A 17,409-nucleotide genomic window follows, 5' to 3' on the forward strand; every position below is an offset into this window, starting at 1 on the left:
TGAGCCAAGATTTGCCTGCTTTTTTTTTTTTTTTAACATTTTAACACCTCAGCTGCAAACAGTGGTGGCTGCCAGGACCTTCTGTAATCAACAGTGCACTTACGACTCAATTCCCAGGGGAAATTCCTGGCTCATGGCTACAGTGGCTTTAAATGTCTTCTTGCTCTCTTTGCACACCAGTTCCCTGCCCAGGTGTGGTGCCCTGCAACAGAAAGAGCAGTGTTAGGGAGCCTTGCTCAGAACTCATCATTCTCCATCAATACTCACCAGTACTCAGGGTTAGGGTTAGTCTACATATTATGCTAAAGACAAAATTTAAGAAATGAGACAAAAAATAGAGTTTAAATGTTCAGAAACAAACATCAATGCTCAACCAATTTCATGCTGAATAAAACAATTTTAATAATAAACACTACTTCTAGGAACAAAGAAAATCACTATGAAAATTAAAATTAGTCTCTTGCCCTGTCTACTATAGTATCAGCATTAAACAATAAAAAAAAAAAAATCACTGTGACTAAAGAATTCTCTGTACATATGCATTTGGTATGTGTGACTACACTGAGGCAAAACCTCACTCTAATAACACAGAATGAGCTGAGTGTACAGCTGAGTTGAAGAAAGCAGAAATTATTTCAAAATTATTTCCCTCACAATGAGCCAAGAGAAGACCTTCCTTGTTCAACTGAGTTGTATGACTGGGCTTTCATGCCCTGTTTCAAAGTTCTGTTGAATTATCTGGCATGTGCCACAATACATGACAGTTTCTCTGACCTGAAGTAGCATCTAACAAAAGCTAGTCCAAAAAAAAAAAAAAAAAAAAAAAAACCAACAACAAAAAGTCACTTGCAAAAAGACTATGCCCAATGCTGTAAAAAGTATGCCCATCCAACGCTTAAACACCAGAACAGATTGTGGAAAACCTGCAATCATGGCACGCCTTTCAATAAGACAAAAACAAGGCAGCTTCTTCCTGAGCACAGTGGAGTGGGTGGGAGGGGTACATGAGGGGCTATTTTATTCTCCACCCAAAGGAAGCATAGGTGAACCATAATAAACATTCATTCGTTCATCCACAAACTGTACTCATCCACCTCTCTTCTAATCAATACGTGTGTAAGGAACAGTGATGCTGTGCCGACTCCTCTCCAAGAGCTCCTGATGCAGTGGTAAGTAAAATTTTATGGAAAGATGCTGAGAGGTCAATGAAATGAATAATGACGAGACCCAGCTTGCAAAGGCAGAGAGGAAACAAACTGGATGTCTAAAGCATCAGCACAGCTGACAACAGTCTGCCAGACATGGGACGCTGAAAACCAGCGCTCCCTTAAAACACGCCCTACAAGGGTCTCGCCTGCCATTTGGTATGTGTGACTGACAGGGGGATGTGAAAAGGCTCTAGACTCGGTGCACACACAATTTGGGAGGTTTCTTTCTCATGCATACTTTCTATTTCTTAAAGTTAATGCACAATAGCTTCAGATAAAAATACATCAATAATATGCTCTCAAACTCTTGTATCTAAATAGACTGTTTTAACAAATTTTATTCCTAAGAGCCCAAAGAAACATAAACCAAAACCACCTACTTTCCATTTTCAGCAGAAATGTATTCTTCCCACGTAATAGTGTTCTGAGGAGGAGGGGTAAGGGACTGTCTTCTAACCGGCTGCCAATAAGAGAAAGAGACAAGTAGAGTGTAGAATGTGGGGTGAAATATATCACATTTTAAAATGTAAAGTTAAAACACACTGAGGCAGGAAAGCACAGGGAAAGCTTAGTAACCCAAGACTCCTCTTGGCTTGAGCTACATGGACCCATTTCCTAACCATGCCCTGGGACCACCTGCAATGAGGTAAAGGTACACCCTACTCCAAACAATGCATAGACTTGGCAACCCGCTCATAACCCCCATGTTTCCACTCAAACATGTCGTAGAATATGTTCAGCTTGGTAATGCACAGCAAAACAGACTGCCATCTGAATGAAGTTTTTGGAAAAACCCTTACTTGCCATCTAATGCCAATGCATGATTCAACATGCAGAATGATTAACATCAGATGCATCATGCTAAAGGGCATACACAAGTAACTCAAGCATGTCAATCAAAACAGAAAGCCACCATACCTTGCTCTAGTCACCAACTCCCCCTCCATAAAAGAAGTCCCAGACACTAACTGTGGCTCCTGGGTACTCTAGCTCAAGTAGGCCACCACTCCTTTGTAGTTTCTGTTACTGTCTCAAAACAAAACTCCTTGCTGCTTTGCTGTTTGTGTGCTTTCCCAATTAAGTAAGAGGTCAAGGGCTTGGACACACTGGATCCAGACAAAACTGCCTCACAAGGTAATCAACTAGGATTGGGGTGTTTGGTGACAGACAGCATGTTAGCATGCCTCACAGAACAGAAGCTCACTTAGAACAGCTGGCTCACTTAGCACCTTCTACATGGCACTTAATGAGGATAATCCCAACGTAGTCGCATGGCAATTTAAGCATTCACACAAATATTTACTAACATTAGCATCAAGCTAACACTACCTCTTCTTCACTGCTTGAGTTATCTAAAAACTCCCAGACATCATGCTAGATACAGAAGCACAGACTGATGCAAACATACTGGCTTCAAAAAAGCATCAGAAGAAAAAAATACATCAACGAGCAGTTCAGCAGGGAAAAAACAAACCACTAAGACACTGGAAGTAGCGCAGAGACCTGGGAAATGAAAGCATGAGGATCAAGTTCATCTTCTACTGCATAGTAAGTTCAGGGCTGTCCTGAACTACATGAGACTCTCCCAGAGAGGGGGAAACACACAAGACAAGTGCATCTTCTACTGCATAGTAAGTTCACAGTCATCCTGAACTACATGAGACTGTCCCAGAGAGGGGGAAAACACAAGACTGAATCTATTCATATTGGCCAGGTGAGAGTACAGGGCTAAATTTTACTGCAGGTTTCTCACAACTTCAAACTCCTGGGTTCAAAAGAGCCCCAGCAGCAGTCTCCCAAGTGCCTAAGTGTCAAGAGCATAGCACTAGGTCAGTCCCCAAAATGATTACAGGTCAAATGAAACCATGGAAAGCAGCTGTACAGACTCCATCTTTTTGGTTTTGTGTTTTGAGATGGGGTCTCTCAATGTAGCCCTACCTGTCCTAAACTCACTCTGCAGATCAAGCTGTCCTCCAACTTAGAGATCCGCTTGCTTCTGCCTCCTAAGTACTGGAATTAAAGGTGTGTCCCACAGCTACCCAGCTTATAGTAACATTTTTAAAGCAAGGAGAATTACAGTGAAGAATATCAATCGATGTTATTTATTTCAACTATGATAAAAAAAACAGCAATAGGAGAGATAATACAAGGAATTACCTGTTAACTGTTTTTAAGGTCAGATTTTAATGTCTGCTAAATATGAGTTTAGATTACTGCAAGATGGATGAGCTAGCAATAGGAACTAAGCTAGAGAGAGGCAGTACAAACTGAAAACTGCTAGGGAAAATAATGTGAACACCACCACACCCTCATCAGAGAAAGGACGGGCCTTTGTTCTAAGTTGTTTTAAAGACGGTCTCAGATAGCCCAAGCTGACCTCAAGCTCACTATGTACCCAACATGACCTTGGACTCCTGATGCTCTGCCTCTACCTCCAAAGAGCTGAGATGAAACATATGTGCCACCTGCCCACCCTCCTCCCACCCTTTTTGTTATTAGTATGTCCCTTGTCAAGGGACACATCCCACTGAGACCTTACAAATGCCTGGAAAGGCCACAGACCCGTGTCCCCAGTAGCAGTGGCTGTGCAGAAGATCCATCCTTATGACAGCCCATAGAAAACAGGAGCTGCCTTGACTCAGAGGAGCTGGATAACGGAGAAGAGCTGATAGCTGGGTCAGCCAAAAGCCGGGGTATACACAAAGCCCAAGTTCTCCACCCAGCAACACATTCATATAAACAAGGGCTGGAGAGATGACTCCGTGGTTAAGAGAACTGGCTGCTCTTCCAGAGGTCCTAAGTTCAATTCCCAGCAACCACATGGTGGCTCACAACCATCTATAGGGGGATCTCATAAAAGTATACACCCAGACAGAACACATTAAATGAATCTTTAAAAAAAATTCAGAGTTTTATGTGGCAATGAATCTGATAACACACAATCATCAAAAGTCCCCCACACATATATTTTAGAAACTGACAAACTAAACTTGGATATTCAAGAATCACAAGGTTAATAACTAGGTTTATACAGCCACAAAACTGAGGCATAAGGATCAGAAATCTGGGGTCTGCTTAGGAAAAACAGAAGATCCTGTTTAAAAAAAAAGACGAAACTAACCAAAATACCCCAAACTATGTTTTTCCTCCCACTGTGACCTGTGATGGGCAGCCTTCAGTCGACACTTCCAGTACCGGAAACTAAGCCAGCGTCTGTCCCAGTACAGCAGAGCCACGTAAGTCTATAGCTCACCAGTATCCTTTAGCATCTGACTAAAGCTGAGGGCTTATACACTTCATGCGCATCAATCTGTTCTGTTCTACAGCCACATTCAGCAAGCTATGTTTTCATTCCAATCTGAAAAATTACAGCTGCTCAAATTGTCATTTAAGGAACCCTTTAACAATTCATGAAATTGTATGAAAGTCAATTTGTCTACTTTACATCTGAATATCAATCAAATCTGTAGACTTAATCCCCATATTGTTTTTCACATACATTTATGTAACGATCATCTCATCGAAGCTAACTGGCAAATAGCCCAGGAATTTCTTGTGTTTGATGGTGTTCCATGTTTTCATCCCCAATATTAGACAAGGGTAGCAATAGCCACCATCACAACAAAACCCGTTTTTAAATGAGGCCTGTCACACTAATCCTGAGGACACCTGGCCATTTTGCTCTAGGGGAAGTAAATAGCCAAGCCTCCTGCCTGCAGCTTCCAATCTTTCTGACTGTAGCTCCAGCACTCACATGTATGGGTGCTTATGAACACATTCACAACCCCAAGACTGTCGCTTCACAGAGGAGCAGTGATTGCCACTATGTGAGATGTGCTTTGGTCATTCATTTTCAATCAGTCTTATTCATACTCTAGTTTAAAAAGAAAGTGGCCATGATCTGGGCTAATTCCATTCTTTTGCAAGGATCCCTATCCTGAAACTTGAGAAATCTCCCCTACAGACTAAGTTATCATCTGAGGATATTGATAGATGAAACTACTGGAAGAAAACAGAGCTTAAGAACCTAGAAGAGATGGCTCAGTGGTCAGATGCACTTGCTGCTCTTTAAGAGGACCCGAGTTTGGACCCAGATCCTTATCAGGCAGATCATAACCCTGTAACTCCAGTTCCAGAAGATGTAAACACACACTTCTGGCCTCTCTGGGGACTTGGTCTCACCATATGCACACATGCATTAAGTATTTTTTAAAAAGCAGTATCTGGAGCCGGGCGGTGGTGGTCAACACCTTTAATCCCAGTACTCAGGAGGCAGAGGCAGGAGGATCTCTGTGAGTTCGAGGCCAGCCTGGTCTACAGAGCTAGTTCCAGGACAGGGTCCAAAACAATACAGAGAAACCCTGTCTCGAAAAGCCAAAAAAAAAAAAAAAAAAAAAAGCAGTATCTGGTTCATATTAGAAATCAGAACCACAGGTAGAACCACGTTCTTTCCTGTGTCTTCTCACTTTCTACTTTCCTTTTCCCAGCCCTTCCTGGCCCCACACTCACTGCACAGCATCTCAATAAGCAGGTGCCCCATACGCAGTTCCCGGGCTGTAGAAGCTAGACATGAGCTATGAAGCAGGTGAGCCTTCAACTGGGTCTTAAAGGCAGTGGGCAACAGGATATGGAGTTTTTAAAAGTTAACACAGGTTTCATGCTTACAAAATGACTTTAATCTATTGACTAATGAGGACTGAAAAATTACCAAAGGTTTCCCCACACTCTTTCTATTCGTAACAAAGACAATGAAGATTTACAGGTAGCGTTAGTGGAAGCGCACCTCAAAGTTCTGCTCCGTTAGGCTTCCGCCTTTGCTCAGGCTCTCCATGATGGCCTTATTCCGCAGAATGTCCTCCTCGCTGAGGTGTTCTCTTCTTTTCCTTGATTCTAGAACAAGTCCATTCACCAGATAAAAGTCTGCCAAAAAGTTTCCTACTCTTTCCTAAAACAAAATCAAATATTCCAAAATGACAGTTTAAAGAAAATTGATCTCGGATCTTTAAAGCACTGAGATCATAAAGTTCTCCATAAATATGTACCATGTAGGTAAAAATAAATATACAATCATTCATTTCCAAACTACAAAAGGGAATTTAAAGCACAAAAGACTTATGTAAATTAACCTGTAAATTAGGCAGTCTAAACAGAACCCAAATGCTGTTTCTTCACTACCTACTCCCAAGCAGCACAAAACAATCTGAGAATCTTACTAAACAATCAGATCTGAGTAACAAGGAGGGGTCAGGGGTAACACTGTTCCCATTTTATAGATAGAAATGCAGAATTAAAATGCACAGTCCATGCCACACTGGACCCTCTCTACTCTGACAGGATAAAACCTCAAGCTCAAGTTACTGCTACTCACTGCTTTGAAAAAAAGAAAACAAGAGTAGCCCTGCTCACTGACACATGTGAATGCTTAAATTGTAGATACAGGCACAGAAACTCAAGTGAAAAAAAAAGGCAGCAAGAAGAAAGCGGGCAGTTCTTTCCAGTAGAGCCTCAACTATCATCTGACACTGACCTGCACCTCAGACCCATGGAAAACTATCTATTATGAACTTACTTGACCTAGCTTCCCATCTTCACCTGTGTCCAGGTTGACTACTCCACCTTGCCATGCCCTGGTATTCCAAAATTATGCATACAGCATATCTCCAGCGCTTCCATACCGCCTTATGAGTCACCAGAAAGCCAAGCATTTTATACCCGTTTCTACCTACAAAATGGGAACCATGGCATACTGACTCCCTCCTTACCTGTCAAAGACTTAAGAAGGTCACCTAGCCGCTGCTCAAGAGCTTTTGGCTGCTTAGTGGTAACACTAGGTGGACAGCAATTTCAATTTTTATCTTCTCTTGAAGTGATCATCTAGTGCTGCCCAGAAGAACAGAGCGCAGACAAGTAAGACTTCAAAGCACAAATGCACTACAATACTGGACCCAAAGCCTGGAGTCCTGAATGCCAATATTACCAAACAGGCTTTGAGGGCTTTGTGTGTCTGGGAACTGATTGACAGGTCTTGCGACCATATAAAGAAGCAATATATTAATTACCCTAAGAAAAATGTCAAGTGCGTGCTGCTCATGATTGGGCCACTGCTGTATCATTCTGTATCATTCTTGCTGCCTGTACTATGCACTGCAAAGGCATGGGGAAAACGAATGAATTCCTTTACGATGGAGGAAATGACAGAAATGCCTACACTAAGACTGCAGGAAAAAGTTGCAGCATACTATGTAACACACACACTGCTAAAAGAAATAAGCAGCACTCGTGTGAGTAGTAGAGGTTCCCACCACACGTTCATGAAACAACCAGTTCCAAAGCCTTAGACACCACTGTTAAAGAGTATCAGTACAAAACACTACACATTACCTATAGATACATATTTATGTGTGAAAAAAAGTCAAAAAGGTCTGCAGGAGTTCCAGGATTATAGACTAGTGGTCACTAGAGTCTTCTGGCTTCATATGTAAAGTGTATGGTGTTAAATTTTGTGATGGTCAACATCCCGTTGTGGTGGCATTTTAAATACAATTAACACTGGATTAACAGGCTCTGGGAAAACAGGCTGGGCAGTGCTGGTGCATGCCTTTAATCCCAGCACCTTGGGAGGCAGAGGCAGGCAGATCTCAGTGAGTTTGAGGCCATCCTGTATACAAAGTGAGTTCCAGGACAACCAAGATTATTACACAGGGAGACCATGTCTCAAAAACAAAAACAAAAAAACAAAAAACAGGCTCTGGAAAAACTATGTGGGTCTCATCCAATCCCCTGAACCTTAACATAAAACATTAACCATTCTAGAACAAAAAGCAATTCTTCAAAACCACAACACAAAACCCTAATATCCTAGGCCACAGATTTCTGACTGGTACCAACTCTCCCCTCAGCATCCAGCCTGTTAGAGTAGTTCAGACCTGCAAACTCCCATAAGCACACAAGCCAATCCTTAAAGCAAGAAAGTCCCCTCCCCATACCACCCTCTCCTTTTTCTTCCCTTTTTCTCAGATTTTACCTCATTCAACCCCAACACCTTTCTCTTATGAGCTACAGTTTTAAGTGAATACAAGGTTTGTTTTTCCGATGTAAAAGCTTACTATGTTCACTTATTACATTCAAACATGTTATTAAAGACATTAAGTCTTTGCCCCTTACCTGATGAGGCTCTTATTGTTAAATTTGTAGCTATTTATTTTATTAATTTATAAGTAAGCATTCGTTTATTAAAATGTTTAATGATCCATTTCTATATAACTCAGGCCAGTTTTAAACTGGAACACTCCTGGCTCAACATTCCATATAGGTCATGTCAGGTGAAACATTTTTAGCATAATTTTAGGTAGTCTTATGTTGTTTCTTGCTGACAGATGTGATGGGAATTATAGAAACTTCCACTGAGATTTAAATTCACTATAGTTTTATAGAGATGCAAGCTTAATATGAGCAGACATATAATACAGGAACTCTAAAGCAAAACAAATTCAAGTGTACATCTCTTCACAGGCCTCTTACACACAAAGCACTAGAAAAAAGGATGAAGCCATGTACAAACTCCTTATGAGAAAGGCAGACAACAAGAGTTCAAATGAACTACACTTTCTCTCTGGGCTTTTCCAAAAATATACACAAACTATCTAACTATGAATTCTAACTACCTATGTGGGTGGGATTCAAAGTAGGGGAAAGATCAGCCTAAAAGACAATTCCTATGTGTACATCATTGATACTACATACCAATTTTTTAAGTTAAAAAAAAATCTATATTTTTACATACTGTTTTATCTTCCCGAAAAAGCCATCCAGTTTGGGCACGTGTGAAAGAAATCGATTTGGTTGATAAAGTTGCAGAATAAATATCACTGCTCATTAAAATATCAACTTCTTCTTCTGTTTCCATCTCTGACTCCTACGTTGGGAAAAGTTAATGTGAGAATCTGGATTCCTTCAAAGATGTAACAAATTTCAAAAGACAAAATATATAGCTTCTAAATAATGTTAAGCATTATTTATTCCAAAACTAGATGCTTACATTTCATATTATTCTCTAGTAACTCAGAATTATGACTAATTATGAATCTTTAAAGCATGGCACATGAAATACAGTATTTTCACACTATTATATAAATAAATGCAACAGACTCACTGTTACTCATTATGGAACTATATGGTCTATAGAACAATTTTTTTTTAATTTCTTTAAGAATTAAATAGACCCGAGACAAAAATCCTATACAAAGGTTTTATTTATTTTAGATGCAGATAAATTAGCCTTTAGTTATTGCTAATATAATGGGGGAAAAAAATCACTGTTATCTGAGTCTCCTTTTTAATAATTTCTAAGAACAATGGAGCTGGCTATGAAGGAGGACAACTTTTATTCCAGAATTTGGAAGGCAGAGGCAAGAATACCTCTATGAGTTCAAGGCCATCCTAGCCTCCACAGCGAGTACCCAGCCAGTCAAGAATTAACATGGTGAGACCCTATCTAAAAATATTAAGAAATAATTAGAAGATCAAAAGAGAAAGCGGGTTTTCCCTTTTTTTTTTTTTTTTTTCTTGGTTTTTATGAGACAGGATTTCTCTGTATTGTTTCAGAGGCTATCGGTCCAGCCCGGCCTCGAACTCACAGAGATCCGCCTGCCTCTGCCTCCCGAGTGTTGGGATTAAAGGCGTGAGCCACCACCGCCCGGCTTCCCAATACTTTTTATTAGAAAAGGAAGTCATAAACATGACCCCTAAAACTTACTAATAACCTTGCGTAAGTTGTGACTTTCCTTTCTTTTAAGATATTTTTCTATACATTTGTACATGCATGGTATGTGTGTGGATGGTGGGGGGGGGGGGGTACATATATGCCATGAAGGTCAAAGGACAATTTTATCAGCTTGGTTCTCTTTCTATCCTCACATGGGATCCAGGGATTGACTTCATGTCAGCAAACTCACACAGTTAATCTAGGACAGAGAACCACATGGTGGGAGTCGGGGAACAAGCAGGCAGATACGCAATGAGGCTAAAACACTCTCATATTAGGTGGAGGCTAGGGAATGAAGGTCGTCCAAAAGTTTGCAATGGTTACAAACCAATGGCTATTTCCTATTCCTCACACCTCACTTTCAACTGTGTAACACTGTTCCTGTGTCACTGGATCTACAGCAATCAGGAGCAATAACCTGGAACTACACCACCACCATCATTACCACCACCCTTACAAACATTACTGCTAATGTACAATGGGTGAAATTAATTCCTGGATAACACAAATACAGTTTTCTAAGTACTTTGGTTATAACAAGGTGAGAAGAATATGCATGTACTTTACATTTCAAATTCTTTATAGGTCATCTTGAGTACTGAACACTGTAAACCCTTTTTTGTGTTCAGACAAGCTTTAGGAACAGAAATCTATCTATAAATCAAGCATCCACCAATGAAAGAGATCTGCTGTTAATTATATTCTCTCAGCAAGCATTTAATGAGCAAACATTGCTTGTTTTTGCATATTACAACAAACTACTAATATCCACTCTTAGTATCTCCAAGAGTTTGATTTTGGGACTCCTCAGAGATACCAAAACCTGAGATGCTCTGGTCTCTAGCACAAAATGTCATGACGTCTGCACAAAGCATGCACGCATCCTCACATGACATTAACACTATCAGTTCAGACAGCACAAACATCACAATAGTCTGCAAACAGGAGGGCCTACTGCATTCCTCTTCTAAAGACTGCTGGTCAAAATCTAATTCCCTTGCATCTTCAGAATCCTAACATAAACACATCCATATATATTACCGCTGAGCATCATCACTCAAATACCTTCAGCAGAGGACACACATACAGACTTGTGAGCATCACTGCTCTGGTGGCCATAACACTCATGTCAGCTAACACTTGCTCTACTGCTCTCATTTCTGGCTTCTCTTTCAGTGCTGTGTTTGTGTGCCGAACTGACTACAGCTGCCACTTACGCAAAGATGTCAGATTAGCTAATAAAGACTCTAAAACAGATTTCAGCAGCCTCCATCTGGCGAGCCAAATTCAGTTGTGGCCTTTCTACACTGAGTTGCACTGAACATGGCTGTGCTCACCTTAGACTGTGTGTGGCTTACAACGCAGTTAAGTGGCTATAATGTTCTGTCTAGCTCATGAGTGTATCTTAAAAGTCCCAATGTGTCCCAGATCAATCTATGGTGTGAATTCTGAGTTAGGTACCAAACAGAGAGAAAGATGAAGAGGTTGGCTGGGGGTAGGGCATATAAGCAAAGTTTTTTCTCTTTTTAGAAATATAAAGCTCAGGCCAGCCTCAAACTTGCTAAGTAGCTGAGAATGACCGTAATTTACCTCAAACTAGCAAATGCTGGGATTACATGTTTTTTAATCATACTGTTTCATGTGATCAAACCCAAGACCTTATGCTGCTGGCCAACAAACCATACCCTGGCACCTGATTTGAGATATAGTAATAGCATAAATAGAACTGACTACTCTTGCAGAGGACCCAAGTTCAATTCCCAGCACCCACATGGCATTTCACACCTCTCTGTAATTCTAGTTCCAGGGTATCCAACACCCTCATCTGGACTCTAGAGGAACTAGGGACACACAAGGGTACCCAAACATACATGCACACAAAACACCCATACATGTAAAATAATAAAATAACTTTTTAAATTAAAACAAAACAAAGAAAACCATAAACACAATGGTCACTTGGCATGGAAAACTTAACACTAAGTAGGTAACCTGGTCCAGGTCCAGGAAATAGAAACATCACAAACAAAAAAGGAAGCCTTAAGTAACCTGGCACGTGTGGATACCTATAGGTTTACTACGAGGTTACCTAAAACAGCAAGCCAAGAGAAAGGCTGGAGAGTCAGTGGAAGTGAGGTTACATGAAAGGAGCCAAAAATAGTTGCAATTTCACCCTTCAAGTGATACAGACTTTAATGTCTTAATAAAAAGGGCCCATGACCTTATTTTCAAAGTTTAATGTGGAACACATTAAGCGCAGACAAAAAGGAGCCAGGAAGGTCACATGTAAGGCTTTCATAATACTTTAAAAGGAGAGATACTGAAAAAAAAAACAAACAACGAACCAGACATGAATGCTGACATAATGACATAAGGAAAGAAAAGAGCAGGCATGTTCTCACAGAGGTCATCAGTCTGAGAGGTTTCTAGGATAATGACACCATTCACCCAAAGAGACGAAGCAGTTCTGAGGAAAACAATGAGTTAGGTGGTTGTTCTTAGACAGTGTGATCTTAATTTGTCTCTCTGATTTACCACACAACCTAATATCACCACCCCTCAAATGAGTAACTGTAAAATCTTCTCACATGATTTCACTGACTCTGATTTCTAATTCATTTCAGACACTGGGTAATACTGGAGCTGCCAGCCATCACCTGTACACTTCAGTTTCCTATCTATGAAACAGAGACTAATTTGCATATGTTATTTGTGGCATAAAAAACTGTAAAGCACTTAGATTATAAGCCCAACATTAAGGGTCAGATGACTACAAGACCTGTCACTACACCATGTCATCCACAGCACCTGGCAGCTCCTAGCTGTTTTGGCATGTGTAATGGGGGGGGAGAGGGGATGAGAAGGGAAAATGTATAAAACAGATTCACCAAAATTTGGTCAAATGAATACCTTATTAAAACATCTGTGGCCCCATGTTGCTGACTTCAGCAGACTGAGGTAACTTTTCTGGCTTAAGCCTTAATACTTTCTTACTCACTGTAATCAGAACTTTGTCTCAAATGATCTGCTCTTGACTTCATTCACCTGACTCCTCTCCAAAGAATACCCTTTCTTCTACTTCCTTCTTTTCTCCTGTGAATCTGCAATTTCTTGGCATGAGTTAGGAAACTATTTCATTAGTGCACGCACAACATTAACTCTGAAGGCCCAATGTAAGACTGTGAGAGAAGAAGAGGCAACGTGATGCGGGAATGACAGAAACCAAGTAAACATGAAGGGAAGAATGTTAAAATCATTACAGGACACTCAGGAGGCTGAGACAGGAGAAGCATTAGAGCCCAAGAGTTTTCCCCACCTCAAAGAAAAACAAATACAAAAGCAACCTGCCCAGCTCTGGTGACATGTGGATACTGCTTGCAACAGGAAAAGGGAACAAGGGAGGTAATTCAACATACAGCAGTAGACAACGTAGACAAAGGGAGAGGCAGAGGTAAAAAAGGAGACGGAGGTGGAAAGTGGAGCTTGTGTTCGGGCACTGTGCAGAAGTCAGTGACAAGACCAGCTCAAGTGGTCAGACAACACAGGCTCAGCACAGGTCTAGGGATCAACTGAACTCTCAGGGTGAAAACAGGTGACTAGGAGGAGGAAAGGTACATGAAAGCTTTAAGAATTAACCATATCAATGACACTTTATGCTTTCAATAAAGCAACTGTACAGAGGGTTTGTTAAATATATAGCACATTTTTAACCCTTTAGGGAAATATTAGTAACACATGCTTACCTCATGGTGTATTCGCTGATACACTTTTTGTTCATTGTCTAATACTACAAAAGACTCAGAGGGTGCAGCATCCCCATTGAAGATGAAGCTTAGATCCCCTCGTTGGCACTTCATGTCAGTAAAGTCTATGAGAGTTGTGTCCAGCCTATAAAGGATGGGTAAGTAAAAATTGACAGAATTTTGATAAAGCTTTATTAACAATTACATAAGCTTTGTGCCTTCTAAAATTCAAACTGACAAGTTAATGCTATAGCCCAACTTAGAATTTATAAACAAAAGCTAAATTTATAATGCTATTAAAATTTTTATTTGAACACGTACACTGTTATCTACATTTCTCTTTTCTGAGCACTTAGTTAACAAGCAAGAAAGAAAAGGTCCCCGCGCAGTGCTACCCCCTCCTGTACCACTGCTTCCTTGTTCGCTGTGCTGCACCTCCACAGGAAAGGCGGAAAGGAGACGGAGACCTCTTCAAGATCACTAGCTCAGCACACTCAAGGTGGGCACAGCAGTATGTGGGCCACTCTTGAACTTCAACATCATTCTGATTTATACCCATATCTTATACCTAAGCACTGACGCAAACCTCAGACTGCCTCTCAGGCTTACCAATCATGTCTACCTATGGCAAAGCTTCAGGCCTTTTTGTTGAGCTTCCCAGATTCAGGCAAACACTGTCTTTTTAAACAATACTCCCACATCCTGAAAGCTTTGTGGATTGCAAGATCTGTTTTAGTTATCGACGTGACAGATTCTAGAATCACCCGGGGAAGAACTGCCTAAGTCAGGCTGGCCTGTAGGATACATATATACATACATACATACATACATACATACATACATACATACATACATACATCCCTCTCTCCCTCTCCCCTTTGCCCACTAAAGTATTTATTCCTCTTTGACCACATCTCTAGCAATTACTTGGCTGCCACAAGATAAACATAAATTCTGATTCCTCTGCTAATGTATTTTATAACTCAGCCTCTTGATCAGAAGTCCCAAGCATGGGACTCCTCCAGCTTCAGGTTGAAGAATTCTTTTACTCTAGGGAAAAATCTTAGTCACACACCCCACAATCCAGCCTCTGAACTTCCCTGAATTGCCTGCCCTCACCCTTCAACTTCTGCCACAAGCCTCCTATCAGACTCTCAGTCTTGTGTCCATAAATGAGCATCTTCACAGTTTACTTGGTAATGTGCATCCCATCATTACCATTTCCCCACCCCTCAGCTCCCATCCCCCCACCCGGTGTTGGTGATCAAATTCAGGACTTCACACACACCAGGAAAGTTCAGCCTTTACATCGTTTGCTATAAACTTTTTGTTGTTGTTGTTGTTGTTGTTTTTTTTTTTTTTGAGGCAGGGTTTCTCTATGTAACTTTGGAGGCTGTACTGGAACTCGATCTGTAGACCAGGCTGGCCTCATATCACATATCCACCTGTCTCTGCTGGGATTAAAGGTGTGTGCCACCAACGCCCTGACTGTGAAACAATTTGTAAAATAGCTGTTTCTGAATAAACAAGAATCAAATACAACTAAGACATAAAGTGATCACTTAAAAATTAGTCAGTTTCTCTGAATTTTATATAAAACAAATCCATTAAAACATTAATTATAAACCCCTAAATAATCTGGAGATATATATATATACAATGCTATCTACACACACAGTTCACACATATATCTATGATCATTTATAGATATGCAAATTGGAATATTTATTAGTATTAATTTATAAACATACAATTAAAATTTTGCTATATTAGTAAGCCAAAAATATAAGCAACGACAAAGTAAATTTTTAGAATTAGTAAAATACATCTAGTTCTTATAGACTTAATTATCAATCATGTTATGAAAGGAAAAGAACAAAGATAATTAAAATCATCCTGAGCAGCTGGGCAGTGGTGGTCCATGCCTTTAACCCCAGTCCCGGAAAAGCAGAGCAGGTGGATTTATAGATAGTTTGAGGTCAGCCTGGTCTACAGAGCTAGTTCTAGGACAGCCACAGCTACACAAAGAAACCCTGTCTCAAAAACAACAACAACAAGAAACCTTACCATGTTAACTGAAATGGAAAGAAGACTGAAGACATGAGCAGAGAATGGGTGGATAAATGGCCAATAAGACAGGGAAATGAGGGGTGTGGAAGACACAAAGAAGAAGGCAGGATGTGGGACAGGTCCTCCTAACCAAATCCAAGATCAGAGACGCACTGCAGCGCGGCCTTTCCTGATGCTAGCGTCGGCTTGGGTGACAAGCTCATCTTAGCTTCAGAAGGCTTTGGTGGCCTTGCTTCCTTATCTGCAATAGGTCTCACATGAGTAAAGTTATCAGAGTGTGTTACAGTACTTTAGAAAAGTTTCCTCCAGAACTTAACTTTCTTTTACTCAGAAACAAGGTACGTCACCTCACCTGATGTTGATACCTTGCTTGTATATTTTACAGGCATCAGAAGGCAGAATTCGGGAAAGCAAAGGCACTGTAATTTTAGAAACAAAGGGTTAAAAAGCAAAATCTAAGACATTTGAAAATATTTTTAAAAAGCAGTAAACATTTTACTAATTCACCAAATGTCGAAGGTTGCCTTTAGGACAGTATCTACCACTCAGAAACTGCTCAACTGCAGTGTCAATGTACTTTACTAAGCATGCTTTACGTCCATCCACTTCTAAGAGCAGCAGAACTAACTCCATCCACTTCAGGCTGCTGTGTGATACTACAGATGAGAAAACACTACCCTGAGGTCACTATATGGTCCAAATATCATGTGGAAAAACAGCAGAAGAGTAACATATTAAGAGACATCTTTGGAATGAGGCTGCTGAATTTAAGTTTGAATCCCAAATACGTGTCCTTGTTTCTTTGGCTTACTGTGCCTCGGTTTCAAAGTCTGTATAAGAGAAACCACACCACTTACGCACCAAATTCTATCCTCCTAGGTGTGCACACATGGAGAGGTCAAAGGCTGATGGTACACTGTTCTACTCAAATCCTCATGTTCTTGAGACAGGGTCTCTCACTGAACTGGGAGCTCATCAGTTTGGCTAGAATGGCAAGTCTGTGGACTCTCCTGCCTCTACCTTTCTTCATGGATTACAGATACACACTGCTGCATCCAGAATTTTACATGAGTGCAAAGGATCAGAACTCAGGTCCTAATGCTTGAACAGCAAGCATTTTACCGGGTGAGCATCTATCTCCCCAGCCCCTAAGCTGCACTCAGTGATGAGCTGAGGTGAGTACACACGCCCAATGCATTCTGAAAATGTAACTTGCATCAAAGGTATCAATGTTAGAATGTAATTCTTCAAATTAAGTTGTGTTTACCAATCTTCCACGGCCTCCAAACTGGAAAATGCCTACCATTTTTTTTTTTTACTATTAGTGAATAGTTTTTAGTAAAATCTAGAATGACACATTTGTGGACAGTATATAACAAAATGTACTATATATGTTACAGAATACAAATACAGCATATAAACAAAACATAAATGTATGTACACATATATATGCAGGTATTATTTAACTTCCAGGTTACATGCAATTATATAAAATGGAATACACCAGTCAGACGTTGATGGCGCACGCCTTTAATCCCAGCACTCGAGAGGCAGAGGCAGGTGGAATCTTTGAGTTTGAGGCCAGCCTGGTCTACAAAGTGAGTTCCTGGACAGCCTCCAAAAC

General features: G+C 40.5%; 1 protein-coding gene across 1 annotated transcript in view; it reads right to left on the reverse strand.

Annotated features, from left to right (window-relative positions):
- Ankrd13c (ankyrin repeat domain 13C) overlaps positions 1-17,409 on the reverse strand; it is a 44,142-nt gene that overhangs the window by 6,908 nt on the left and 19,825 nt on the right. The window contains exons 6-11 of the mRNA XM_013123111.3: positions 16,138-16,204; positions 13,716-13,860; positions 8,992-9,123; positions 5,992-6,153; positions 1,589-1,668; positions 104-202 (exon numbers count right to left, since the gene is read on the reverse strand). Coding sequence (XP_012978565.1) covers positions 104-202; positions 1,589-1,668; positions 5,992-6,153; positions 8,992-9,123; positions 13,716-13,860; positions 16,138-16,204 — 685 coding nt within the window. The remainder of the gene's footprint in view (positions 1-103; positions 203-1,588; positions 1,669-5,991; positions 6,154-8,991; positions 9,124-13,715; positions 13,861-16,137; positions 16,205-17,409) is intronic.

Source organism: Mesocricetus auratus, unplaced genomic scaffold, assembly GCF_017639785.1.
Source record: "Mesocricetus auratus isolate SY011 unplaced genomic scaffold, BCM_Maur_2.0 Super-Scaffold_100009, whole genome shotgun sequence".
NCBI classification, from domain to species: domain Eukaryota; kingdom Metazoa; phylum Chordata; class Mammalia; order Rodentia; family Cricetidae; genus Mesocricetus; species Mesocricetus auratus.